Source organism: Salmo trutta, chromosome 6, assembly GCF_901001165.1.
Source record: "Salmo trutta chromosome 6, fSalTru1.1, whole genome shotgun sequence".
Classification (NCBI taxonomy): Eukaryota; Metazoa; Chordata; class Actinopteri; order Salmoniformes; family Salmonidae; genus Salmo; species Salmo trutta.
In genome coordinates this window covers 23,729,038-23,756,823 of record NC_042962.1, presented here as the reverse complement: position 1 = coordinate 23,756,823, position 27,786 = coordinate 23,729,038, and the positions used below count along the sequence as shown (strand labels likewise).

Below are 27,786 nucleotides of genomic sequence, written 5' to 3'. Positions count from 1 at the left end.
AGATAAACAGAGAGTAGCAGCAGCGTAAAATAAGAGTTGGGGGGGGGGGGGGGGGGGGGGGGGCACACAATGCAAATAGTCCGGGTAACCATTTGGTTACCTGTTCAGGAGTCTTATGGCTTGGGGGTAAAAACTGTTGAGAAGCCTTTTTGTCCTAGACTCCGGTACTGCTTGCCATGCGGTAGTAGAGAGAACGGTCTATGACTGGGGTGGCTGGGGTCTTTGACAATTTTCAGGGCTTTCCTCTGACACCGCCTGGTGTAGAGGTCCTGGATGGCAGGCAGCTTTGCCCCAGTGATGTACTGGGCCGTACACACTACCCTCTGAAGTGCCTTGCGGTCGGAGGCCGAGCAATTGCCGTACCAGGCAGTGATGCAACCGGTCAGGATGCTCTCGATGTTGCAGCTGTAAAACCTTTTGAGGATCTCAGGACCCATGCCAAATCTTTTTAGTTTCCTGAGTGGGAATAGGCTTTGTCGTGCCCTCTACACGACTGTCTTGGTGTGTTTGGACCATTCTAATTTGTTGTTGATGTGGACACCAAGGAATTTGAAGCTCTCAACCTGCTCCACTACAGCCCCGTCGATGAGAATGGGGATGTGCTCGGTGCTCCTTTTCCTGTAGTCCACAATCATCTCCTTAGTCTTGGTTACGTTGAGGGATAGGTTGCTATTCTGACACCACCCGGCCAGGTCTCTGACCTCCTCCCTATAGGCTGTCTCGTTGTTGTCGGTGATCAGGCATACCCCTGTTGTGTCAGCGAACTTAATGTTGGTGTTGGAGTCGTGCCTGGCCATGCAGTCGTGGGTGAACAGGGAGTACAGGAGGGGAATGAGCACGCACCCCTGGGGAGCTCCAGTGTTGAGGATCAGCGTGGCAGATGTGTTGCTACCTACCCTCACCACCTGGGGGCGGCCCGTCAGGAAATCCAGGATCCAGTTGCAGAGGGAGGTGTTTAGTCCCAGGATCCTTAGCTTAGTGATGATCTTTGAGGGTACTATGGTGTTGAACGCTGAGCTGTAGTCAATGAATAGCATTCTCACATAAGTGTTCCTTTTGTCCAGGTGGGAAAGGGCAGTGTGGAGTGCAATAGAGATTGCATCATCTGTGGATCTGTTTGGGCGGTATGCAAATTGGAGTAGGTCTAAGGTTTCTGGGATAATGGTGTTGATGTGAGCCATTACCAGCCTTTCAAAGCACTTCATGGCTACAGACGTGAGTGCTACTGGTCAGTAGTCATTTAGGCAGGTTGCCTTTGTGTTCTTGGGCACAGGGACTATGGTGGTCTGCTTGAAACATGTTGATATTACAGACTCAATCAGGGACATGTTGAAAATGTCAGTGAAGACACCTGCCAGTTGGTCAGCACATGCCCGGAGCACACATCCTGGTAATCCATCTGGCCCCGCAGTCTTGTGAATGTTGACCTGTTTAAAGGTCTTACTCACATCGGCTACGGAGAGCGTGATCACACAGTCGTCTGGAACAGTTAATGCTCTCATGAATGCCTCAGTGTTGCTTGCCTCGAAGCGAGAATAGAAGTGATTTAGCTCGTCTGGTAGGCTCGTGTCACTGGGCAGCTCGCGGCTGTGCTTCCCTTTGTAGTCTGTAATAGTTTGCAAGCCCTGCCACATCTGACAAGTGTCGGAGCCGGTGTAGTATGATTCAATCTTAGCCCTGTATTGATGCTTTGCCTGTTTGATGGTTCGTAGCATGCGACCACTACACAGGTAAGCTGCTGATTATTTATGAAGCAGACTGAAGCTTATGAGGTGCTGTGAGTGTTTGATTGTGTGTAGGTGTGTGTGGGAGAGAGTATGCAAAGGGGTGTGTGTGTGTAAGAGGATATTATTAACCCATGTGGGTTCCAGGCCACTGGTGTCTGAGTAAAAGGTGCCCTGATTGGTGGATGATGGCTCATGTCATGTCAATGAAACTATTGGCACATAACTCAGAGCGCATCAAATCTAACTTAAAAAACCCACACCATCAAATACATGATAATAAGTCTACCAAAAAAACAACAGATAAATTAAGAGTTCCATTCCGATCTGACAGCTGAAAAGCGCAGTCCTAATTGTGAACGCTTAAGATACTCCTAACATCAGCGCAATGCATTTGAAACACATTTGCTCTAGGAAAACACAAGCAGGAACGGGACATTTGCATGTACTGAACCATATAGTATGTTCTGTCTTGTTCTCAGTACAAAATGACTAATCTGCCAGACACGCAATGCACAGCAGTTGTTGGACAGTTGGTTTGAATGGTAATTGTTGGACTGAGTAACGGCTACTTTTTTAAATGAAGACAGGGTATTTGTTGCTATTGGTGTATTTAAGCATACTTGCAACGATGAATGTACTCTTCTTTTGTTAGATGTTTTGTTAAGGCATAGAACTTAACACGGGGATATACCTAGCTGACCGACACTTTCAACATATCTGCTAAATGAAATGGTAATGTATCAATATTAATAATATCAAAATAAAAATGTAATGCACGTTATTCAATTTCCCCATTTCACAGACTTGTCCTGTCCAAGCATTACGACATACCTCAACAACAAATCCAGCTCTGTTCAAACAGCCAATAAACCCCTGCCACCAAAAGCTGTTATAGCCCAACTACATCTATCAATACGTACATTGGTGATATACTCTATCCAAACTCTTTCACTGTATAGCACCAAGGAAACCATTTTTACAGCGTAAAGAAGTTGCACTAGAGCGATAACTGACAACTCACCATATTAGCTATGTTGACATTGAGAGATGCAGGTTGGCATCTTTTGGCATGGAGGCAGTTCTGCAGAGTAGTCACTAACTGGCACAGCCACAGTCATTCAATATTATTTTGAACTTAACCCTAACCACAGTGCTAACCTTAATGCCTAACCCTAACCTTAAATTAAGACAAAAAAGCTCATTGTTGTTTTCATACATTTTTTCTAAATATTATAGCCAAATTGTGACTTTGCAGCTGGCCTATCTAGAAGAAAATGCTCAGTTCTGCATCCAGGGCAAGATTCATGACAAACATTAACCTGCTTGAGTGATGTTGAGGACATTTCTGACAGCAGCTAGTCTGAGCATCAGGACTTTTTCTGCATGACAATTTCCACCTGCTAAGACTTGAGGGCAGAAACTGATAACATCAAAACCCTTGTATAACCTCCCCACCCAAGAGATATTACATTCTCTACCAGGCACATTAAGCGAATCGGTCTACACACGCCCACACAAAACACATTCTCCCTCGCTCTCCTCAAGGAAGCCGAAACCAGAGCAACAGGAACTCCTGATACTAAGAGTTACAGTGTGTTATAAATGTGTTACCTAATTAAAGTTGATGCTTGACACACACCCCTTCCCAGGACTTTCTCTCTATGTAAGGAGTTGCTATGGTAACAAAGGAGTCAAGAGAGTGAGAACAGAAACGTGTTCCTTACCGATGAAGGGGATGGAGTCAAGCGAGTCGTCCAGGTTGCTGGCACACGAGGCCTTGTGCTGCTCTCCCAGCCTTCTCATGGTCACGTCTCGCTGGATGTCGTTGCATAGCCAGCCCCCCGATCCCCTCTTAGCTGCTAGAGTCCCCACTTCCATTGGAGTCTCCAAGTCGGTGTCGTTTACAGCCAGGATGTAGGAGGGGTGGCGGATGGGCTGGGGTCCCGAGTTCTTATCCCTTCTCAGGACCACCACTGTGGCGTCCGGCCCTTCTACGCCCTCCAACGGCTTCCCGCTAGTCCGCACCAGGGCGGGGACCTTTGACCTGAGGGTCACAGTACTGTTAACAGTGGAGGAGGAAGTGGAGGTAGAGGAAGAGATGGCCTGCTGTCTCTGAACAGGGACTTTGGAGGGGCCGGAGCAGGAGGAGGACCTAGCACCCAGCCCCACATCCCTCCCGCTCTCCTCCCTCAGGCTGTCTGCACGCCCCCGGAGCTGTAGCTGCTGCAGGGGCGAGGAAGAGTATCCCAGGTGGTTACCCACCACCACGGCTCTTTGGTCTTTGAGCAGGTCCATAGCACTGCTGTTCCCGGGGCCCCGGGTAGAAGGTAAGGAGAGTGGCGAAGGGTCCGAGGTGGAGTTTTTAACAGGCAACCGCGAGGGCCTACTGAGGGCTGTCTGTGCAAGGCTGTCTGTCCTAGAGGGGAGCAACGGCTCCGTCGTACCTTTAGTGAACATAGGGGCAGCGATGGGCATGCCTGTAAGGCTGGTCCTGTGAGGCTGGGGTAGTTGTTTCAGCACTGCCCCGTGTCTGCTGGCTCTGGCCTCCTCACCCCTGTATAGTAGCAGGCTATCCTCCAGCTCTGCCCTGCTGTACCCTCCCACTCCCCTCTCTGTAGATACCATTGCCGCTGGCTCGCCCTGCCGGCCCAGGTAGTCGCAGGAGCGTGCCCGGGGCTTGGCCACTCCCATGAGGGCTGAGGAGGGTAGGGCATCCTGGGAGGCACTCCGGGGCCAGTCCCTGGGCATGGCTGTCCTCTCGGGCCCTCCCCCACCTAGCCTCTCCTGGGAGGCACTGCGCAGTGGAGCCACAGTGGCCCCCTGGTAGGATCCCCGGTCGTGGGACGTGCTCCTGCGTCTAATCTGGGACCCCCCCAGGCCTCGTTGGGAGGAGGCGCTGGCACTGGGGGGGCCAGGCTGCAGTGCGTAAGCGGCATTGGGGTTGGCCGCCGCCCGCAGGCTGTCTAGACGCTCCTGGATGGTGCGGCAGCCATAGGTGTGCAGCCGCTTGGCGTCGATGTAGTCCTTGTAGGTGGTGTAGTTGCGCCAGTCGATGTTCTGGTGAGGGGAGGTGGACGTGGCAGGGGAGGAGGGTGAGGGGGTGTAGTGGTTGGGCGTGGTGGGGGAGGGTAAGGTGTCAGCCACCGTGGTTTGCGGGGAAGGGGTGAGGTGGTGTTTGTCAGGGTAGATTGGGGAAGGCCTAGAGCCAGAGAGGGAGAAGACTGAGGACTCTGTGGGCCGGGTGGGGGTATACTGTAGCTGTGACCCTCCAGGGGGGCCAGGGGTCACGAGGATTCTAGGCCTGGTTGAGAGGCCCAGGGGACTTCCGAAACGGTTCTCATCGGTCCTATGGCTGGGGCCAGCCCGAGACACACAACGGGGCCCCCGATCCGCTACTGCGTCAGGCGGCACCACCACTGTCCTCACACTCTCGTTGCACACACAAACCACCGTCTGGGTTTTAGGGGACTGCGGGGGAGGAGAAGGGGGTACAGGGATCTCCAACCGGTAGCCCATGTCTGTGTGGCCTGCCGTGGAGGTACCCTGTCTCCCTGCCCCTGCCTGGGCCGGCCTGCCGCTCCGGGATGCCTCTGTGGAGGGGGATAGGTCCAGGGCCTGGGCCATCCCTGGGGCTTTAGGCTCTATCCTCGGGTAGCATATGGGAGGCGGCTCCGGGATGTGCAGGGCGTTTCCGCTGTATGCCTCGTTCCCTTTGAGGTATGCATCTTGGGAATAGGCCTGCAAGAGATTATGGGACATTATGTCTCTTCAACTGTATAGGACAAAAATAGATCACATAAAACCTTTGTAGTGTGCCATTGCACCAAACTGAAGCGATCCTCTGGGTACTGCTTGGGTTTTCGCCATGCCCATAAAGAAACAGCTACGCTACAGCACAATGACCAGAAAAAAAGCATATGATGAATGGCAAAGAAAAACATGACCCATATACTCCTCAAAATTATTTTGTAAGGACGATAAATTTCAGTACACAGTAAATGACAGATAAACAATTGAACACACAGACTGTATGTACATGTTATAAAAACCATCAAAGACATTTGACTAAAAGATAACACAGTATTGCTCTCTTGGCCAAAGTCAACAACCAGCCCTTCCCCACCCCGGCGGAGCCTGAATCCTGAAGAGACACTGGGAGCGTGTGTTTGGGTCAGATGACCTCTTCCAACGGAAAGCGCCGGAAAAAGCAACAGATGTGTCCAGGAGAGAGCGAAAAAGGGGAGAGTGAGAGGAAAAAAAGCAGGCCTGACACCAGGGCCCAGAATAAAGCCTGGTAAGAGCTGGATTTCAATCTACAAAAAGTCCTCAGTTCAGAGATGTGTATTGACTCAGGTATTTAATGTATCTCCCCATCCTTGTAGTGCGAGAATTCACTGAAGGGAAAGCAAGAGCTGGACTTTAAATCGATGAGTGCTCTATCTGTGGTGTCGGGTTACGTTTATACAGTGACTCCAGCATGTCTGCTGCCCCCACCCTTAACTCCAGATTTGCATAAGTCAAGTGATGCTGTCAACAACAAAAAAAATGTTCTGGTCATCTGTAGCTCAGCTGGTAGATCAAGGCGCTTTGGCGCTTGCTACGCCAGGATAGTGGGTTTGATTCCTGGGACCACTCATATTTAAAATATATGCATGCATGACTAAGTTGCTTTGGATAAAAGTGTCTGATAAATGGCATATTTTATATTATTACTGACTCAGAGCTTAACTTACAAGCTTTTCTCTCTGATGTGAGCAGAGAGCAGGAGACATAGGAATTTGAATGGGGAAACGACAACACCTTTCCTGTCGATATTTAGCATGCTCTAAAACAGGGGTTCTCCAACTTTGTGTCCAGAGACCCCTTTTGTAATAGAAAATTCACCAGGGATTAAAAAAAGGTACAAGGTTCTATTGACACAATACAAAAATAGGTAGAGATGACACGGTTTTAGCTAAGGGAAGGCACAAAAATATTACACTTATTGACAATCATTACACTGTTGATACCAGCTTTAAAAAAGGTCTGAAACCACATTGACACATGGGAAGAAATGACATACAAAAAAGAAAAACAAGGAGTTCGTAAGTTTCCCTTCTTACCAGAGCAGTGATATCCCTGGAAAACTGCCAGCCGACAGGTTAGAGGCAGACAGGAGGAGAGAAGAAGGAGAGGGGAGAAAGAGGAGTAAAGATGTGCAATAGAGAAACAGAGGCTGGAGCTGTCATGGCTACGGTCGCTGTGTGAATGCACCACAGAAAGGCAGAGGGCAAGAGAAGAGCAGCGAAAAAAGACGACGGGAGCAGGAACGGATAGGAGAAAAGTCACAGTCACGTTTGCACTGCCACCTGCTTGTCCCTCTGCCACCTGAGGACCAGGAGCCAGGCTGCCTCTCACCCACATAACTGCCTCCTCTCACCAACGCTGCCTGATAGTAGTCATAAGCCAGGGGTAATCTAACTGCCTACCGCTGCTGCTGTTCACTAGCTGCCTCTACCTCGGTATCCCTCTCTTACAGTGGTTATAAGAAAGTCACCACCCCCTTTCAAAATGTTTACCTTTTGTTCCCTTACAGCCTGAAATGAAAACACATAAAATCTAACTTTTTCCATCTTTATTTACACACAGTAAATAAATAAAAACTCTGAAAATGTATTAAAAGTCAAATTACCCTATTTGGATAAGTGAACCCCCCCCCCTAGAATTGCAATCTTGCTGAGGTATAACCAACCACCTTCCAGATCACAAATCAATTTCTAACACTAATGGCTGTGTATTGCCCGTTTTATTTACTGAGAATAACCTCAGGCTTCAACAGTGCTCCGACACATTCCTAAATGTCAAAAGATGTTTGTGTGGCTTTGGCAAGCTGTGGCCTAGCCATCTAGCTATGCGTGGAATTTAGCATCACACTAGGGGCTGGAGTCGGTTCAGTTCCTTACTCCAGATGAGAGAACCAGTGGAAGTGAATAACAGGATGTGACTGTGGTTGTGGGGTGGTGTGGTCTGGCATAGCGTTATCGTCTGCTGGGCTCTGGACCCTGACGGGTGGCGTTGGTTTGCTGTGCAGATCACTGAGCCGGGCAGGAATATGGGTAGGTGGAGAGAGCGGCCCTGCCAGGCTGGCACCACAGAGGCTCTCGTCTTCTGGTCCTTAAAGCTCTCTGTCCTCTTTTCTATCACTCTTTCGTTCCACGCTACTTGGCTCAACCTTCACTTTCACTCTGCAGTTCTTTCCATCTGGGCCACTACTACTCAGCCCTCTTCCTGCACACACAAACACACTTTCAAGCCCACAGCCAATACTCTTCACCGGCTGTCAACAGTCCACCGCTGGTCAGTAATCCATGACAAATGGACTGGAGTTTGAGATAACCTGAGGGACCGTGCATGAAAACCTTAATGTTCAAAACAATGTTGAGTGAACGATCAAATCAATCAAATGTATTTATAAAGCCCTTTTGAAATCAGCAGCAGCAGTTACAGTGCTTATACAGAAATCCAGCCAAAAATTATGACTCCTCTTCCCTCTGTCCATGGCAGGGAGTCTGCTGGATGCTAAGCCCTGCACAGAGAGCCCAGTGCGTGGTGTCTATTTATGGGGAGGAAATGCTCCGAGTGCCGTTAACCCAAGGGGGACAGTAGTATTATGGGAGTGAATATTATATGATGCTAAATTTCTCTTAGATCTAACGTCCTGTTTAGGGGGTTCTGGTACAGGACATTTTCAAATCGATCTGTGGACACCGTAGATCGGAATGGCTTGAGCAATAGCCCTGGTTCCCACGGACACAGTAGTATATTTTCTGAGCCTGTGTGACTTAGGATGTGAAATCTGAAACCACTTGAAGCTGGGATGTCCCTCCTACCATTTAATTCGCCATTCCGACTGTCCAACTCCTGCCTGAACCCTACGTCATAGCCACTGACAAAGCACAAGCCTGCAATCCTTACATCATATATCACTGTAGCACATTCTGAGATCGATTTATAGCCTCCCGAGTAGGGCAGTGTTCTAAGGCACAGCATCGCAGTTCCTAGAGATCCTGGTTCGAGTCCAGGCACTGTGGCAGCCGGCCGCGACCGGGAAACCCATGGGGAGGCGCACAATTGGTCCAGCATCGTCCGGGTTAGGGAAGGGTTTGGCCAGCAGGGATGTCCTTGTCACATATCGCTCCAGTGACTCCTGTGGCGGGCCAGGCGCCTGCACGCTGACACGGTCGCCAGGTGTACAGCGTTTCCTCCGACACATTGGTGTGGCTGGCTTCCGGGTTAAGCGGGCATTGTGTCAAGAAGCAGTGCGGCTTGGTTGGGTTGTGTTTCGGAGGATGCATTGGCTCTCGACCGTCGACTCCCAAGTCTGTATGGGAGTTGCACCGACGAGACAAGACTAACTACCAATTGGAAACCACGAAATTGGGAGAAAAAGGGGTAAAAGTTTTTAAAAGAGATCGATTTATAGCCATTCATCAAAAATAATTCCGATTTTAAACAAAAAAACATTAATGAGATTAAAAGGTGAGTTCCTAACAAGTTCAGGAAGCCAAGCTAGAGCTCTGAGACGTTCACAGTGATGGAGGCAGACATTTTGATCAAGAGAGACCTTTAAAAAGTTTGCACATTTCCTTTAACACTAAACATACAAATATGTATTTCACAGTTAAGGAAGGTGAAATCTTAGTTGTTTTATAATTTGACTATACTATATTAAGAAGTCATTTCAAGCCTAGTTCATATAGCTTTGTTGAATATGAAATATGTCATAATATTTCATATTTTCAACATATTTGTACTGTGTCCCTGAGCTTGTGTCATCACAAGTGACTACACATTATCAATTACAGTTGAAGTCAGAAATGTACATACACCTTAGCCAAATACATTTAAACTCAGTTTTTCACAATTCCTGAAATTGTATCCTAGTAAAAATTACCGGGATTAGTCAGTTAGTTATTTTAAGAATGTGAAATGTCAGAATAATAGTACAGAGAATGACTAATTTCAGATTTGATTTCTTTCATCACATTCCCAGTGGGTCAGAAGTTTACATACGGTCAATTAGTATTTGGTAGGATTGCCTTTAAATTGTTTAACTTGGGTCAAACGTTTTTCAGTTCTGCCCACCAATTTTCTATAGGATTGAGGTCAGGGCTTTGTGATGGCCACTCCAATACCTTGACTTTGTTGTCCTTAAGCCATTTTGCTACAACTTTGGAAGTATGCTTGGTGTCATTGTCCATTTGCAAGACCCATTGGCGACCAAGCTTTAACTTCCTGACTGATGTCTTGAGATGTTGCTTCAATATATCCACATAATTGTCCTCCTCATGATGCCATCTATTTCGTGAAGTGCACCAGTCCTTCCTGAAGCAAAGCACCCCCACAACATGATGCTGCCACCCCCGTGCTTCACGGTTAGGATGGTGTTCTTCGGATTGCAAGCCTTCCCCTTTTTCCTCCAAACATAACGATGGTCATTATGGCCAAACAGTTCTATTTTTGTTTCATCAGACCAGAGAACATTTCTCCAAAAAGTACAATCTTTGTCCCCATGTACAGTTGCAAACCGTAGTCTGGCTTTTTTATGGTGGTTTTGGAGCAGTGGCTTCTTCCTTGCTGAGCGGCCTTTCAGGTTATGTCGATATAGGACTCGTTTTACTGTGGATATAGATACTTTGTACCTGTTTCCTCCAGCATCTTCACAAGGTCTTTTGCTGTTGTTCTGGGATTGATTCGCACCAAAGTACGTTCATCTCTAGGGGACAGAACGCGTCTCCTTCCTGATTAGTATGACGGCTGCGTGGTCTCATGGTGTTCATACTTGCGTAATATTGTTTGTACAGATGGAAGTGGTACCTTCAGGCGTTTGGGAATTGCTCCCAAGGATGAACCCGACTTGTGGAGGTCTACAATTACTTTTCTGGCGTCTTGGCTGATTTCCCCATGATGTCAAGCAAAGAGGCACTGAGTTTGAAGGTAGGCCTTGAAATACATCCACAAGTACACCTCCTATTGACTCAAATTATGTCAATTAGCCTATCAGAAGCTTCTAAAGCCATGACATCATTTCCCGGAATTTTCCAAGCTGTTTAATGGCACAGTCAACTTAGTGTATGTAAACTTCTGACCCACTGGAAATGTGATACAGTGAATTATAAGTGCAATGTGTCTGTAAACAATTGTTGGAAAAATGACTTGTGTCATGCAAAGTAGATGTCCTAACCGGCTTGCCAAAACTATAGTTTGTTAACAAGAAATTTGTGGAGTGGTTTAAAAACGAGTTTTAATGACTCCAACCTAAGTGTATGTACATTTCCGACTCAAACTGTATAACTATTTTTATGCAGCATTATGCAGCATTACTAATTATTGTTTATGGCACTCTCATGATAAATAATTACTTTCGGGGATTACATTTAACTGGTTAACAATCCCTATTCTGTACATTGTCCAGCACTAGGATATGGGAACAACTACCTTGTGAGAAAAAGTACAAATTAACTACCCATCCCACTTTAGGCACAAACAAAGATCAATTCATGATTCCCATAAACCTTCACAAGTGACTTCAATTCTCTAGTCAACAATAATCAAGGAAGATATTCAAGCACAAAGTTAGGACGGTCTTAAATTAATTGCACTTACCAACTGCAAAATGTCCTCATCTTTTGGCATCACACATAGTTCCAACGAGGTGTCGCTGTGAGAGGGACAAAAGTAGTAGAGATTCCACTTATGAGTTGGAGCAGTAGTGCGCACAATCAACATAGTTCATGTAAAAACTATACAAAAAAAGGTTTAGTTTAGACTTAGCTTTAAGGTATGTTCATGAGTAGGAGGGTAATGGTTTAGTATCATTGGGAACTGACAGTTATATATGCCACGGGCACATGGATTGCTCAACAATGTCTGTGTGCCAATTTCCAAGGAATGTTAAATGGGTAGAGCTACATTTGAAAAAGTGCCTTGAGAAATTGCATTTCAGTGACACCACATAGCACCCTTTGAATTTCCAGAGAAGGAAATGGTTTACGTTCCATTTAAAATATTTAGTTTGAATGATTAGAATAACAAAAAGCTGTTCATTTTCACTTAATCTAATCTCGATAGCACCGAAACGAGACAAGGTTTCTGAAATGTGCATAGCCATAAATACTTTAATAAGGCACTTCCTGGTAAGGTTTCCTGCAACCTATTAGCATTGTTTCAAAATAACCCCCCTTCATGTAAAACTCCATGAGAGTGATGTATAAGAGAAGCAGGCAGTCCCTTACCTGTTCTGTATCAAAGCGATCACTTGGGAGTACGTCTTTCCAATGATACTTTCTCTGTTCACCTTTACAATCCGGTCCCCTGAAGGGAAGAGAATTCACATTGAAAACACATTGAATGTGTCTCCAACGGACATGTAGCATAATGAAAAGAAAAACACAATCATTGACAGTGGATGGTTGCAACGCCATAAGACAATTTTAAAATGTGATGCTCAGTGTGCCCAATAATCCCTCATCTTGGGTAAGGATGTAGCTCCCAGTACTGTAGCATTTCCCCTCACACAGATAAGACTGTGTTGGGATCAAAGGGGAATAGTGACACGGCATAAATGTGTTTATAGTCAACCCTACTGTACACGTTGCCTACGTCCCAAATTAAAATGGCACTCTATACTCTATATATAGCGCACCCCCATAGGGCTCTGGTCAAATGTTGTGCACTTTATAGGGAATACGGTGCCATTGAGGACTCAGGCTTTTCATTCAAGTTTTCTGAAGAGGAGATCTACAGGAAGCTGGTTAGAGGGAGTTATGGACAGAGTAGAGCTAATTGTGGGAAAACCAGTGCACTCCCCTTTCCCAGGAAAGGGGCTATTCAGTAGTAAAAAGAGAAAGCTAGGCTGTGTGTCTGTGCTAGGGTTGAATAGCGGGACCGGGGTAGCAAGATCAACCACCCAGACCCAGTCCCTTTTCACAGTTTAAATAACTGAGAAACTAGTAAATTATAATAAATAATTCCTATGAACAGCACGACGTGAAATAGAACTGTTAAACTATATGCGATGTCTAAATCTGGCTTCTCTACGGACCACAGCCTACCCTCTGCTATCTGCATGATCAATCATCAATGCTCAGGGTGGGGACAGATAGCGCATCTCAGTATGGAGGGCAGCGCATCTCAGTATGGAGGGCAGTTCACAATGAGTGTACACTACACAAAAGTATGTGGACACCCCTTCAAATGAGTGGATTCGGCTATTTCAGCCAAACCATTGCTGACAGGTGTATAAAATAGAGCAAACAGCCATGCACTCTCCATAGACAAACATTGGCAGTAGAATGGCCTGTACTGAAAAGTTCAGTGACTTTCAACATGGCACCGTCATAGGATGCCACCTTTCCAACAAGTCAGTTTGTAAAATGTCTGCCCTGCTAGTGCTGTTATTGTGAAGTGGAAACATCTAGGAGCAACAACGGCTCAGCTGCGAAGTGGTAGGCCACACAAGCTCACAGAACGGGACTGCCGAGTGCTGAAGCGCGTGGCACATAAAAATTGTCTATGCCAACTGTAAAGTTTGGTGGAGGAATAACGGTCTGGGGCTGTTTTTCATGGTTCGGTCTAGGTTCCAGTGAAGGAAAATCTTAACACTACAGCATACAATGACATTCTAAAAGACTCTGTGCTTCCAACTTTGTGGGGAAAGCCCTGTTTCAGCATAACAATGCCCCCATGCACAAAGTGCGATTCAAACAGAAATGGTTTGTCGAGATCGGTGTGGAAGAACTTGACTGGCCTGCAGAGCCCTGACCTCAACCGCGTCGAACACCTATGGGGTGAATTGGAACGCCGACGGTGGGCCAGGCATAATCGTCCAACATCAGAGTTAACAAATAACAAAAATATATATATACTTATTTTATTTATTTAATTAACAAATTCCCGTGTGAAAAAGTCATTGCCCCCTTACACTCAATAACTGGTTGTGCCACCTTTAGCTGCAATGACTTCAACCAAATGCTTCCTGTAGTTGTTGATCAGTCTCTCACATCGCTGTGGAGGAATTTTGGCTGACTCTTGCATGCAGAACTGCTTTAACTCAGCGACATTTGTGGGTTTTCAAGCATGAAAGGCAAGTTGTCCAGGTCCTGAGGCAGCAAACCATCAAACTACCACCACCATGCTTGACCGTTGGTATGAGGTTCTTACTGTCGAATGCAGTGTTAGGTTTTAGCCAGATATAACAGGACCCGTCTCATCCAAAAAGTTGACTGAAGTTTGCCAAAAAGCACCTTGGAAGCACCTGGATGATCATCAAGACCTCTTGGAAGAATGTTCTATGGACAGATGAGTAAAAAGTATAACTTTTTGGATGACATGGGTCCCATTATGATTGGCGAAACACACACAACCAGTCAATCTTCGTGAAGAGAAGTGATAGCCATCTGCATCTTATTCTAGTCCTATATTACTCAAGCATGTCATTACAATGATGAAGATAAGGACAACAAAACATATTTAAATTTACCTGAGGAGGTAGGGTAATACGCACATGGCACGACATTAGGGGAAATATTATGAAAGGTACAGTGGCAAGAAAAAGTATGTGAACCCTTTGGTTTACCTGGATTTCTGAATAAATTGGTCATAATAATGACCTGATCTTCATCTAGGTCACAACAATTGACATACACAGTCTGGTTAAACTAATAACAAAAACAGTTATACGTTTATGTCTTTATTGAACAATGTGCGTAAACATTCACAGTACAGAGTGGAAAAGGTACGTGAACCTTTGGATTTAATAACTGGTTGACCCTCCTTTGGTAGCAATAACCTCAACCAAACATTTTCTGTAGTTGCGTATTAGACCTGCACATCGGTCAAGAGGAATTTTGGACCATTCCTCTTTACAAAACTGTTTCAGTTCAGCAATATTCTTGGGCTGTCTGGTGTGAACTGCTCTCGAGGTCATGCCACAGCATCTCAAATCGGGTTAAGGTCAGGACTCTGACTGGGCCACTCCAGAAGGGGTATTTTCTTCTGTTGAAGCCATTCTGTTGTTGATTTACTTCTGTATTTTGGTCATTGTTGCATTACCCAACTTATGTTGAGCTTCAATTGGCGGATAGATAGCCTAACATTCTCCCGCAAAAGGTCTTGATAACTTGGGAAATCATTTTTCTGTCAATGATAGCAAGCTGTCCAGGCCCTGAGGCAAAGCAGCCCCAAACCATGATGCTCCCTCCACCATACTTTATAGTTGGGATGATGTTTTGATGTTGGTGTGCCTTTTATTCTCCACACATAGTGTTGTGTGTTCCTTCCAAACAACTCAACTGTAGTTTCATCTGTCCACAGAATACTTTACAAGTAGTGCTGTGGAACATCCAGGTGCACTTTTGCTAACTTCAGACGTGTTTTTTTGGACAGCAGTGGCTTCTTCCGTTGTGTCCTCCCATGAACAACATTCTTGTTTAGTGTTTTACGCATCTTAGACTCGTCAACAGAGATGTTAGCATGTTCCAGAGATTTCTGCAAGTCTTTAGCTGACACTATAGGATTCTTCTTAACCTCATTGAGCGCTGTGCTCTTGCAGTCATCTTTGCAGAACGGCCACTCCTAGGGAGAATAGCAACAGTGCTGAACTTTCTCCATTCAGACAATTTGTCTTACCGTGGACTGATGAACATCAAGGCTTTTAGAGATACTTTTGTAACCCTTTCAAACTTTATGCAAGTCAACAATTCTTAATCTTAGGTCTTCTGAGATCTCTTTTGTTTGAGGCATGGGTCACATGAGGCAATGCTTCTTGTGAATAGCAAACTCAAATTTGTGAGTTTTTTTATAGGGCAAGGCAGCTCTAACCAACATCTCCAATCTCGTCTCATTGGACTTCAGGTTTGATGACTCCAATTAGCTTTTGGAGAAGTCATTAGCCTACTTTTTCCAACCTACACTGTGAATGTTTAAATGATGTATTCAATATAGACACGAAAAATACAATAATTAGTGTGTTATTAGTTTAAGCACGCTATGTTTGTCTATTGTTGTGACTTAGACCAATTTATGCAGAAATCCAGGTAATTCCAAAGGGTTCACATACTTTTTCTTGCCACTGTATATATGCCCAGCCTACTAATTATACAAATGTAAAATATTATATTTCTAAATCAAATTCACTAGCCTATAACTGAAACTTTGTAGGGCACATGTCCTGCACCAGCATGGCATGTTCTCTCCAACCTTCATGGTTCGAATGAGGTCCGTAATTCCAATCCATATAATACAATACAGTAATACAGTCCACACATTCAAAAAGATTAGGCTATTGGAGCTTGATTCATTTATTACCCAAGAGAGCACAGCGACATCTAAGGGCTTCAATGTTTTTCTGTTGTGTGTAATGTGCAGTAGCCTATATCATAGACTATGTATTGGATACCGGCTTGGGATCATAAAATGGCTTTAATGTAGGGCTCATAAAATGTCCTTACTTGTATGGCTCATCAGGCTTAGGTAGCATCAGGCTTGAATGTTCATGTTGATGAAAGCTCTAATCAAATCCAGATATATTTATATGCTTTAGAATGACACTTCCAGTTTTGTCAGGAAATACCAGGGAGTGATTTATTCTTGGATGGAACATTTGTAAAATACCAGGAAAATATTAAACCCTAGTCTGTGCCACTTTGCAGTTCCTGCCATGTAGCCAACCAACAGCGGCGAGAGTACAGTGGCATTGCGTGCGTATATAGTGACCACATTCTCTGATTTGGTTTTAATTAAATTAGATGACAAGACAAACCTTTGTTTTGACACAAGCAATTGATATAGAAGTGAATGTAGTCTTGAGAATCCACAAGCGTCAGGGAAATGTATCTATATTGTGTAGTCAAATCATGGGCAGCAGGTAGCCTAGCGGTTAAAAGCTAGTAACCGAAAGGTCGGCAAGGTGGAAAAATCTGTCCCCCAACAATAACTGCTGCCCGGGCCCCGATGACGTGGATGTCGATTAAGCCCCCCACACCTCTCTGATTTAAAGGGGTTGGGTTAAATGCGGAAGACACATTTCGGTTAAATGCATTCATTTGTGCAACTTACTAGGTATCCCACTTCCCTTTCCCAAATCAGTGGCACAAAACATGAGTCATGCTGTTGTTACCTGTACAGAGTCCAGCTCCGTGGGCAGGGCCTCCCTCCTTCACTTGCTTGACGAAGATGGTGTCCATTGGCTCCAGCCTGTTCCTCTGTCTCCCTGGAAACGGCAAAAGCGCACAGGGGGTCAGGTGCCATTGTGCAGAGCCAAGGGAATATCACTACTAGGATTAGAGCTAGCTACATCACTAGCATTACAGCTTGCTGGCACTTTCAAATGTTAGCATAGGTACACATCTAACGTATGGAAACATGGTCTAGGGAGGGAGAAAGTGTTCTCATTTAAAGAGGGAGAGCTCTCTTTTCAGATTAACACAGCAGGGTTACTCAGCTGGAACCACACACTGCCAAGAGGCCAGACAAGACAGCAGTGTTTCTACACGCAATTGAAAAGTTTGTTCATCAGAATAAATTGCACACCTCTATCAAAACAAAAAAGTTGCAACATCTGCATCATTACACATTAACATAGGCTTCTCCACACAGACCCCTACTTTTAGTGTTCAGCATCCCAAATAATGGGGTGAACCCTGAATTGCACTTAAGGCAAATTTGAACTTAAAATAGTCTCCCATTACATTAATGCATGACTAAGTCAACATTTTACATAAATGCCTCAAGGTTAGGATTCATCCCTCTACCTATAGCAAGGATCATCAACTAGATTCAGCCGCGCGCCAATTTTCTCTTTAGCAGATGGTCGGCGGGCTGGGACATAATTGCAAATGAACAGCAAGAAGCCCAAACAGATATATGTTTACTAACGATTATAAGTAATTGTTTTACTAACTTTGTCTATTAAACTTTCTATATCTCCTCTTTCCAACTGTCATTTGATGCCTGAACAGCTAATACCTAGATGCACAGGGGTGTAGAGCACTATAGGCTTTGGCACTTCAGTAAAAATAAATAATGTTTTGACAGTCTGCACTTAAACCTCAGTCATTGTATAATTTCAAATCCAAAGTGCTGGAGTAGAGTCAAAACAACCCAAAAAATGGATCATTGCCTCAATACTTTTGAAGCCCGCTGTATAGGACTCTGATACCGGACGACATACCTAGTTTAAAATGATGTCAATCTGAGAGTTCCAGTAATGAAGTTGTCGATGACGCATGACTTTGTGCTTGGCTAGCAACTGCAACTGGGGGTTACGCCTAGTAACCAAAGAATGACATGGCTCCAACGCAAGGGGAGTACCCAGAATACCCCATAATGTGAAATTACGTTTTTAGAAATGTTTACAACTTAAAAATGAAAAGCTGAAATGTCTGGAGTCAAATCAGTATTCAACACATTTGACATGTTTAGACATTTAGCAGAAGCTCTTATCCAGACTTACAGTAAGTGGTAGGTGCATACATTTTTCATACTGTTCCCCCCGTGGGAATCGAACCCAATCGACCAAGCGTTGCAAGTGCCATGCCCTACCAACTGAGCCACACGGGACCTTTGTTAATGCAACCCCTTTGTTACGGCACACCTAAATAAGTTCAGCAGTAAAAATGTGCTGAACAAGTCCCATAATCATTGGCATGGATGCCCTGTGTGTGCAATAATAGTGTTAACCATGATTTTTGAATGACTACCTCATCTCTGTACCCTACACATACAATTATCTGTAAAGTCCCTCAGTTGAGAAGTGAATTTCAAAACAGAGTCAACCACAAAGACTAGGGAGGTTTTCCAATGCCTTGCAAAGAAGGGCACCTATTGGTCAATGGGTGAGAATAATACAAGCAGACATTGAATATCACCTTGAACATGGTGAAGTTATTAATTACACTTTGGATGGTGTATCAATACACCCAGACACTACAAAGATACAGACGTCCTTCCTAACTCAGTTACCGGAGTGAGGAAGGAAACCGCTCAGCGATTTCAGCATGAGGCCAATGGTGACTTTAAAACAGTTAGAGATTTTAATGGCTGAGATATGAGAAAACTGAGGATGGATCAACATTGTAGTTACTCCACAATACTAACCTAAATGACAGAGTGAAAAGAAAGATGCCTGTACAGAATACAAATATTCCAAAACATGCATCCTGTTTGCAATAAGACACTAAAGTAAAATGCAACATTTTTTGGGGATTGGGGCAAATCCAACACAACACATCACTGAGTACCACTTCATATTTTCAAGCACGGTGGTGACTGCATCATGTTATGGGTATGCTTGTCATTGGCAAGGACTAGGGAGTGTTTTTTAGGATAAAAATAAACGTAATAGAGCCAAGCACAGGCAAAATCCTAGAGGAAAACCTGGTTCAGTCTGCTGTCCAACAGACACTGGGAGACAAATTCACCTTTCAGCAGGACATAACCTAAAAAAACAAGGCAAAATATACACTGGAGTTGCTTACCAAGACGACATTGAATGTTACTGAGTGACCTAGTTACAGTTTTGACTTAAATCAGCTTTAAAATCTATGGCAAGAAATGAAAACGGCTGTCTAGCGATGATCAACAACCAACTTGACAGAGTTTGAATTGTAAAAAGAATAAATGTGCAAATATTTTACAATCCAAGTGTGCCAAGCTCTTAGAGACTTAACCAAAAAGATTCACAGCTGTAATCACTGCCAAAGGTAACATGTATTGACTCAGGGGTGTGAATACTTATGAAAATTAGATATTTAATGTTCAATAAATTTACAAACATGTTTTCACTTTGTCATTATGGGGTATTGTGTGTAGATGGGTGAGAAGAAAAAAAAAACATTTAATCCATTTTGAATTCAGGCTGTAACAACAAAATGTGTAATAAGTCAAGGGGTATGAATACTTTTTGAAGGCACCGTACAAGCACCACTGTGTTTGTGTGTGTGAAAAGGGGAGGGTGTCACCATAGAGGGTAGGGAAGTGTGTGGGGGTGGTAATGTATTCCTGTGTGTCTATTTGTTTGTCTGAGTGGGTGAGAGAAGAGATCGAGGGAGATTCTCAAATGTCGGGTAAATTGAAATGCTGCCGGCGACACATTTTCATGATGGAAACCCTGGCCGGTGGGTGGGTGCGTGAGTTCCTGGGCTGTGTGCCACGCTGTCAGTTTAAACACTGTACTCTGGACAGGCTGTGGAGACGAGGCAGCTGGAGCTTTGTCCTCTTTAAAAGATCTTTATTACAAGTGTCAGAACCAAAAGGAGAAGGCAAGCACAACTCTGTACATTTACACAGTCAGCTTCTGACCTAAACATTTCTCTGAACAACATATCCCTGATTCTCGCTATTAGTATGGACAGAGACACTGACAGAATTCTGGAAGACCCACATGTGGAGAGACATGCAAATAGAAAAAGTGTCTCGCTCTTGCATAATCGTGTGCCACTTTAGGAAAGTTGTGCATTTTGCTGCCCTAAACTCCCTCTTGTGGTGGAAAGTACTATGCCAGAGGATGAATGCTTCTGATGAGTGAAGAAATGCTCTGAATACTTAAAAAAAAAAAAAAATGCCAAAACTGATTTTATAGATCTACTCCATTGGTGTTGAATTGTCTACTTATTTTGCCAAAGCCTTTGCCTACAACAAATTAACACTATTCTGGTGTATTTATGGCAGCCCTATAGCATATCTGCAGTATATGCCTACTGTAGCTACAGTACAGTACAGTGGCAGAAATGACCAAGGTGAGCACAAAACAGACTAAACCTAACCTGCAATGTGCATGTTATCCTGTTTTAACTACAAATGGACTTCCACCATAACAGAGAGACACCTTCATTCCAGCAGATGGCACTAGAGGGCATACAATGAGGAACAAAGCCATTGCTCAATGTTACTTACATGATGAGAGCTGTAGTGGTAATCCAAGGGCAAAACAGCATTACGCTTCACCTTCATGCTATTTTACTATTTGACACTTTCAAAATGGGTGACAAGTGTGTCGTCCTAATTTGTCTGAAGGATACCATGGAATCCCAGTTCCAAATGACAAGGGTTCACTGCTACTTCCATTTGAATGTAAAAATGGTTGCAAGTGTCGAAAAAAAAGGTATGACTGTTTATCGAATTTAAATCTTATTTAATATCTAAGGTTAAATAAACTGACTGACAATACTGCTTAAAAAATAAAGATTCACAGAGGACAAAAACGCCTCTCTTGCCGAGAGACACGCCCAAAAGCCTGCTCCTCCCTGTTCCATCAAGAGAAACCTCTCCTCATCCCAATCCAACATCAATCCGACAACGTTCAGGCTCGACTGTACAAATTGGATTCTGGAAGTTTTCAGCCCTGCAGCTGGATGAGCGAGATTAAAAATCAGGAAATCAACAGCTTTGGATATTTTTTAAAGTCCCTATCCTACTAAAGTAGAATGACAGTTGAGATTGATGAAATAGGACAACATTCCATATTTGACCTTTTTAATTCGCAGACAGCTGTTGGCTGGAAAAGGATAAATAATTTTTTTTAAACTTCGATATAAATATTGCTACAGCCAGATGTAAATATCACAATCAGATTTGTTCCATCGAGCAGACCAATAGGCTTTTAGCTGTAGTGATACAGTATGCGGCTTTCCCTTGAAGCTACTACTTGAACAACTAATACAGTTGTTGAAGCGTTCTACTAGAGGTCAAGGTAGGAGAGGTCGAGTCAAAGAGCAGTGGGCTGGATTCGAACCCATGCTGAATATGACATAATATATGTTTTCCGGGGTCAGTGCAGCTCTAACTGCTGGACAACACAGGCCACAAACTGCTTTAAATCACCTTGCATAAGGCTTTTGCAGTATGTGCTAACATCCTAACCTGGTGGAGGTCTCTCTTGCGCTCTCTCTATAGAGTACTGTTTTCCAGGCAGCGCTAGTCTGCAGTGTAAAGCCTGGGCTTCAGCATTTTGGTTTGGCTGGGCTTCAGCGCTGCGTCAGCTGGTTTGGCTGCGGTCCCTGCATGCGCAGCTGGGCCTGGTTGTGTGGGCTGGCTCCATCACTCTCCCGTTGTTTTGGGTTAGATAATGTTATTCTACAGAGGGGCTGGGAGCAGCGCCCGCCGCCGCCTGCATTAGCCCAGACAGAATGCAACAGGGCCTCTAATATTTTCTTTCCCTCTTTCTCTTGCATGTAGTTACATAGGGCACAATTCACACAAACAATCACATGTGGATGTACACGCACTCATGCCTTCTCTTCCTCTCTCACGCCCCCTTGTTCTGTCTCTCGATCCCTCTCGCTCAGAGAGGGACGGGCCTCTGCTTGCCAACACTTCAAAAACAACTGACAGAGAGGACTGTGTGTGTAGATGGTAATCTGTGACTCTGGTACAACAGGAATTATAAAAATAGGAGGCGCATGATCTCTAGTCTCCATGTAAACACAGAGTGATTCTGCCCCAACCCATGGTGTGGGAAAGTCTGGGAAATAGGCATTGATCATATACCAATAATAATCTATCAAACTGCTTTCAGTCACGACGCATCTACTTTTAATAACCAATCAGGTTCAATGTTCAAAGAAACAAAGAAGATTGGTATCATGACAATCTTCAACCCATCGTAAGCAAAAGGTTTTTACAGTACATAACAGAGACATCAATTCATTGAGTAAAATCCTGTGAGTCAGTTGATGGATAAGGTGCCTTCAGAAAGTATTCATACCCCTTGACTTATTCCACATGTTGTGTTACAGCCTGAATTCAAAATGGATTAAATATATATTTTTCCTCTCACCCATCTACACACAATATCCCATAATGACAAAGTGAAAACATATTTTTTTGCACATTTATTGAAAATTAAAAACATAAATCTCATCTACACAATACTTTGTAGAAGCACCTTGGTGATTACAGCAGAGTCATCTTGGGTATGTCTGTATCAGCTTTGCACATCTGCACTTAGGGATTTTCTCCCATTCTCTCAAATTTGTATGAGTACCACTTCAGTGTGGCGGCAGCACCCCCGGCCCCCACGACGGCGCACGTGCGACACCCACACTGCTCAAATCATAGGCGAATGCTTTTTAAGGCTAATAAAGATGTCGGTAGAAGACTGCCTTAGTATGAATTGCACTTGGTAATTGGCTACTTTTCAGTACCTAACTAGCAGTATGTCATTCAACGACAAGTTTTCATGCACATTTTTCACTTGAGAAATACCTCAAACATCTTATTTAGATGTAAAATTGCACAACCAAGACCTCCTCGGCAAAAAAAGATTTCTTGAGTTCACTTTTTTACTTTTACCCCCTTTTCTCTCCAATTTCGTGATATCCAACTGGTAGTTAGTCGTCTCGTCGCTGCAACTCCCGTACCGACTCGGGAGAGGCGAAGGTTGAGAGCCATGCATCGTCCGACACACGACCCAACCAAGCCGCACTGCTTCTTGACACAACGCCCGCCTAACCCGGAAGCCAACCACACCAATGTGTTGAAGGAAACACCGAACACCTGGCGACCATGTCAGCGTGCACGCGCCGGGCCTGCCACAGGAGTCGCTAGAGCGTGATGGGACAAGGACATCCCTGCCGGCCAAATCCTCCACTAACCCGGACCTCTGGCAGTCTCTATGGGGGTGCCACAGGGTTAAATTCTCAGGCCGACTCTTTTCTCTGTATATATTAATGATGTCGCTCTTGCTGCTGGTGATTCTCTGATCTACGCAGATGACAACATTTTGTTTACATCTTGTTTCTTTGGACACTGTGCTAACAAACCTCCAAACGAGCTTCAATGCCATTCAACACTCCTTCCGTGGCCTCCAACTGCTTTTAAATGCTAGTAAAATTAAGTGCATGCTCTTCAACCGATTGCTGCCTGCACCCTCCCGCCCGACTAGCATCACTACTCTGGACGGTTCTGACCTAGAATATGTGGACAACTACAAATACCTAGGTGTCTGGTTAGACTGTAAACTCTCCTTCCAGACTCACATTAAGCATCTCCAATCCAAAATGACATCTAGAAATCGGCTTCCTATTTCACAACAAAGCCTCCTTCACTCATGCCGCCAAACATACCTTCGTAAAACTGACTATCCTACCGATCCTTGACTTCGGCGATGTAATTTACTGCTATTTATTGCTTACCTCCCTACATTTGCACACACTAAAAATAGAAAAATATATGTTTTTCTATTTTTATTTTCTTTTGTGTTATTGACTGTACGTTTGTTTATGTGTAACTCTGTTGTTGTTGTTTTTGTCGCACTGCTTTGCTTTATCTTGGCCAGGTCGCAGTTGTAAATGAGAACTTGTTCTCAACTGGCCTACCTGGTTAAATAAAATAAACCCGGACAACGCTGGGCCAATTGTGCTCCGCCCCTTGTGTATCCCGGTTGCGGCTGGCTGCGACAGAGCCTGGACTCGAACCAGGAACTCTAGTGGCACAGCTAGCAACTGCGATGCAGTGCCTTAGACCACTGCACCACCCAGGAGGTCCTAATTATGACTATTTTAAGGAAGTTAACTTTTGCTATAGCGTCTCAAGAGGGACAAAAAGTACTATTGCAGTTTTTTTCTCCTTTTCCAAGCAAAGGGATTTTAAGGGAGTATGTGAGCACAGACGTTCACTTCACCTAGGAGAGTTCTGCTAGGAGAAAACCGAACATATGTATGTAGACGTCTTTAGCAAAAATAGTGGTAATTCTATATATATTTTTTCTATAAAATATTTTACATTTTTTTATTTAACCTTTATTTAACTAGGCAAGTCAGTTAAGAACAAATTCTTATTTACAATGACGGCTTACCGGAGAACAGTGGGTTAACTACCTTGTCGGCTCGGGGATTCGATCCAGCAACCCAAAAAGGTTAGGGAAAATGGAGAAAGAACTACTTTCAAATAAAGTGCTCCGTTATGTACTTGACGAACATACTATTTTGGAAAGTGTATTTGTAAAATAGTTTGTTCTCCATTTTCCCTAACCTTTTTCCTCACACACCAGTGGTATATCAACGGACGAAGTGGAGAGCTGACATTGGCTCAGCTCCAACCAGAATTTGCCAATAGAAGCCTATTTTGTGAATTTTAGGGTCGTTTTTCATACCAGCGTACTTTGACCTCTGTGTGCATGGTATGCAACATGCATGCAGGTTGGAAGGTCTGCAGTACTGTGACTTGTCTGAAATGTCTCTACATCTGTCTGCTAGTCAACTATTCATGGCTAGTGACAATGCCAACCTGGTGTTTTTCCACAATAGACAGGAAAGCATGCAGGGGGCAACTGCGTATACTATAAAGTATGTGCGCGTGTGTGTCATTGCTGTTGATCCTGACATTGGCCAAAGGATAATTTTTTTGACTTTCTTACTTAACAAACAGATGTGCATGTGCTTCTTTGAGATTCTGACCTGCCATTGATCTTGACATAACAAAAACGAAGAAATCTAGCATTTTTAAGAGTGAGTTATACAATATGCATCCCCCAATAAAATACTGGACCACAGTATCCTGGATATACTGAAAAATAACAGAGTAATGAAGAGTCTACTCACAAAAGTAAATCTGGAATCTACCAAGCAAACTCTGCTGGCTCTATAGAAACAACCCCTGGGGAGGATGTTATGTCCAAGAAACATGGCATCCAGAACACTAGGGTGGAAGTGTGTGAGAAGTCTTCTGTTGCTCTAAGGCAGTGGTCACCAACCGGTCGACCACAAAATAGTTGATCTTCAAGGCATTGCTAGTCAACCACCAAACACTTCTGGAGAAAAGCCAACGATAAAGCCTTGCACTTATTTTCTTATATTCATCTTGCGCTGTTGGTATTAGGTGCACTTGATTCAAACGCCTTGCGCACCGGGTAGGCAAAGTGTATGAAAGGACAAACTTGGCCTACCCGGAGGACCAGGAGAGCCAAATAAAGTGCTCCTATTGCGCTGGCAAATCGGATAGCTCAAATCACAGTGCCTAAAGCTTCCACGACCGGACCCCACAGCAAAGTTTGATTCTAGCCTACGTGAGATTTCATAACTTTTAAAGCCATGACCAGAGAGAGACGGTCAATGAATACAGCAAAGAGCTGCTGTTTTTATGAGCGAGTTCATGTTTAAGTTTTTATTCAGCACGGTCACTGTTTTTTAATTACAACACAAAACGTGCTTCTCCCTACTTCCACTCGCGCTACTACCAGCACAGCAGCTGCAGCGAATGAGTAGCCATTAGCCAAGTGTATCGATAGACCTGCATTTTCATTATTAGCAGCTCATCGTGTCTATTTTAATATCAAGGCATATTACATTTTCTCTGGTAATAGGAACAACATGAATTTGTGCATGAGGCATCAATAATGTGGTGCGATATTGTCAGACCAAGCATAGCCAATATGTTGTGATAATGTATTACGTCTACTGCACAAACCTCATTCTGACAGAACAGTTTTTATTAGGTTAATGTTGCATAGGCTTACATTTTTGAAGTCATGTAAAAAATAAAAATAAATAGCAGTAGACCTTGGCTTGCTTTTTTGACTCCGAAAGTGATCTTGACTCAATAAAAGGTTGGTGACCATTGCTTTAAGGGAAGAGTAAGCTGGATGGAACTTCGCTAAGGAAGGTTGGGGGTTTTAAGGCCCACCAGAGAATATTGGGGAATTCTACTTGCTTGTGCTATTGCTCCCTCTGCAATCTTTATGGAGGCCGACCAAAATCTGCCAAAAATGAAATAAAAATTGGACATCTCCCGTGAAGACTTTCACACAGAACAAAAAAAACAAATATTTTAACAGATGTAGATTTTTATGTTTCTGGAGCGCTTTTTCGTCCCCGAAGTACCACAGCTTCACAAGCATAATACAATATATCTCATGTGTATAGTCCTCTTCAACAGCTAAGTAAAATACACAGCCAGAGAGAGAAAGACCGAACGGGGGGAAAAAAAGAGCCAGAGAGAGGAAACGAGTTAGAAGACTATTTGAAATAACAGCCGTTCGATATGTATACAATCATTGTGAAAAGCAACAAACAGACATCAACACTTCTAAACACAATTCCACAAATACACACACACTTCCCATCTGCATGTTTAGATTGTGTCGAGATTCCTCGATCCCAAGCAGGCAGGCAGGCAGGCAGTGTGTGTGTGTGTGTGTGTGCGTTCCTGGGGTTTGAAGGGGTTCCAGCGGCAACACCCAGATAGTCAACATGGGGTGAGGCGAGCGGAGCAGGCCCCCTCTATCCAAACAGCGACAGCCTCATCACACATTGGCCCAAATTCAAGCAAATAAACTCCACTGCTGCTCTGGAGGGAATATGGGACCGCATGATACAGGCTAAAAGGGCTGTCTAGGGCTGAACGAGGAAAAACTGTGGATGGATCTCAATACCTTAAAGTGTCTTTCCTGCCTGTGTCCAATCTAATACACTTAGCTGCTGATCTGAAAGAGCAATATAGTGGGACCCTACCAGTAGATAGACGGAGGAGAAATATCATATTGAAGTACTGAGGATGAAACCAAACAAGAATATCACCCCTTCATACTGAGGTCCAGTCGATCTTAGAGAAAGCTTGTGGGAGGAAAGCTGAGAGGGAGAGTCTTGCGAAACCGAGTCTTACATGAAGTAACATTTGTGAATCTTGCAGGGAAAATCTAAACTGTTACAGAACAGGACTCAACGTTGCTACCATTTACAATCGTGGTATGAAACATAAGAGGATTTACAGGACCCGGACCAAGGGGGCATTAGGCAGGAGGGAACGTTACTCATCTTCAATTGCGGAGTGATGAATGGTATATGCATATGTGGGTGCACACGCATAGAAACAGACACACGCACAATATCCCTAAGGATTTCCTGATGTCACAGTGGGGGCTCTGTGTGTTTTATGTTTCGGGCCCCGTGCCGAGCCTGCGGAATGCGACACGGAGAAGGCCAACAAGATGCTTAGAGGAATTCTCTTCGCTGCTCAATTTCCCTTTTGTAAGACCAGAATCTGCCTGCTCATGAGCAGACTGTTCCCTCCCTCTCTGCTCATC

The 27,786-nt window shown here is 44.3% G+C and overlaps 1 protein-coding gene across 4 annotated transcripts in view; it reads right to left on the bottom strand.

Annotated features, from left to right (window-relative positions):
* The window catches only part of arhgap21a (Rho GTPase activating protein 21a), a 101,779-nt gene that overhangs the window by 16,819 nt on the left and 57,174 nt on the right, over nt 1–27,786 (bottom strand). For 3 of the 4 annotated variants that reach the window (XM_029755837.1, XM_029755836.1, XM_029755833.1), the window contains 5 exons: nt 16,885–16,977; nt 12,002–12,080; nt 11,373–11,427; nt 6,830–6,853; nt 3,452–5,465 (listed from right to left, as the gene is read on the bottom strand). In XM_029755837.1, the coding sequence (XP_029611697.1) occupies nt 3,452–5,465; nt 6,830–6,853; nt 11,373–11,427; nt 12,002–12,080; nt 16,885–16,977 (2,265 nt within the window). The remainder of the gene's footprint in view (nt 1–3,451; nt 5,466–6,829; nt 6,854–11,372; nt 11,428–12,001; nt 12,081–16,884; nt 16,978–27,786) is intronic. The other variant, XM_029755834.1, reaches the window with a different exon arrangement.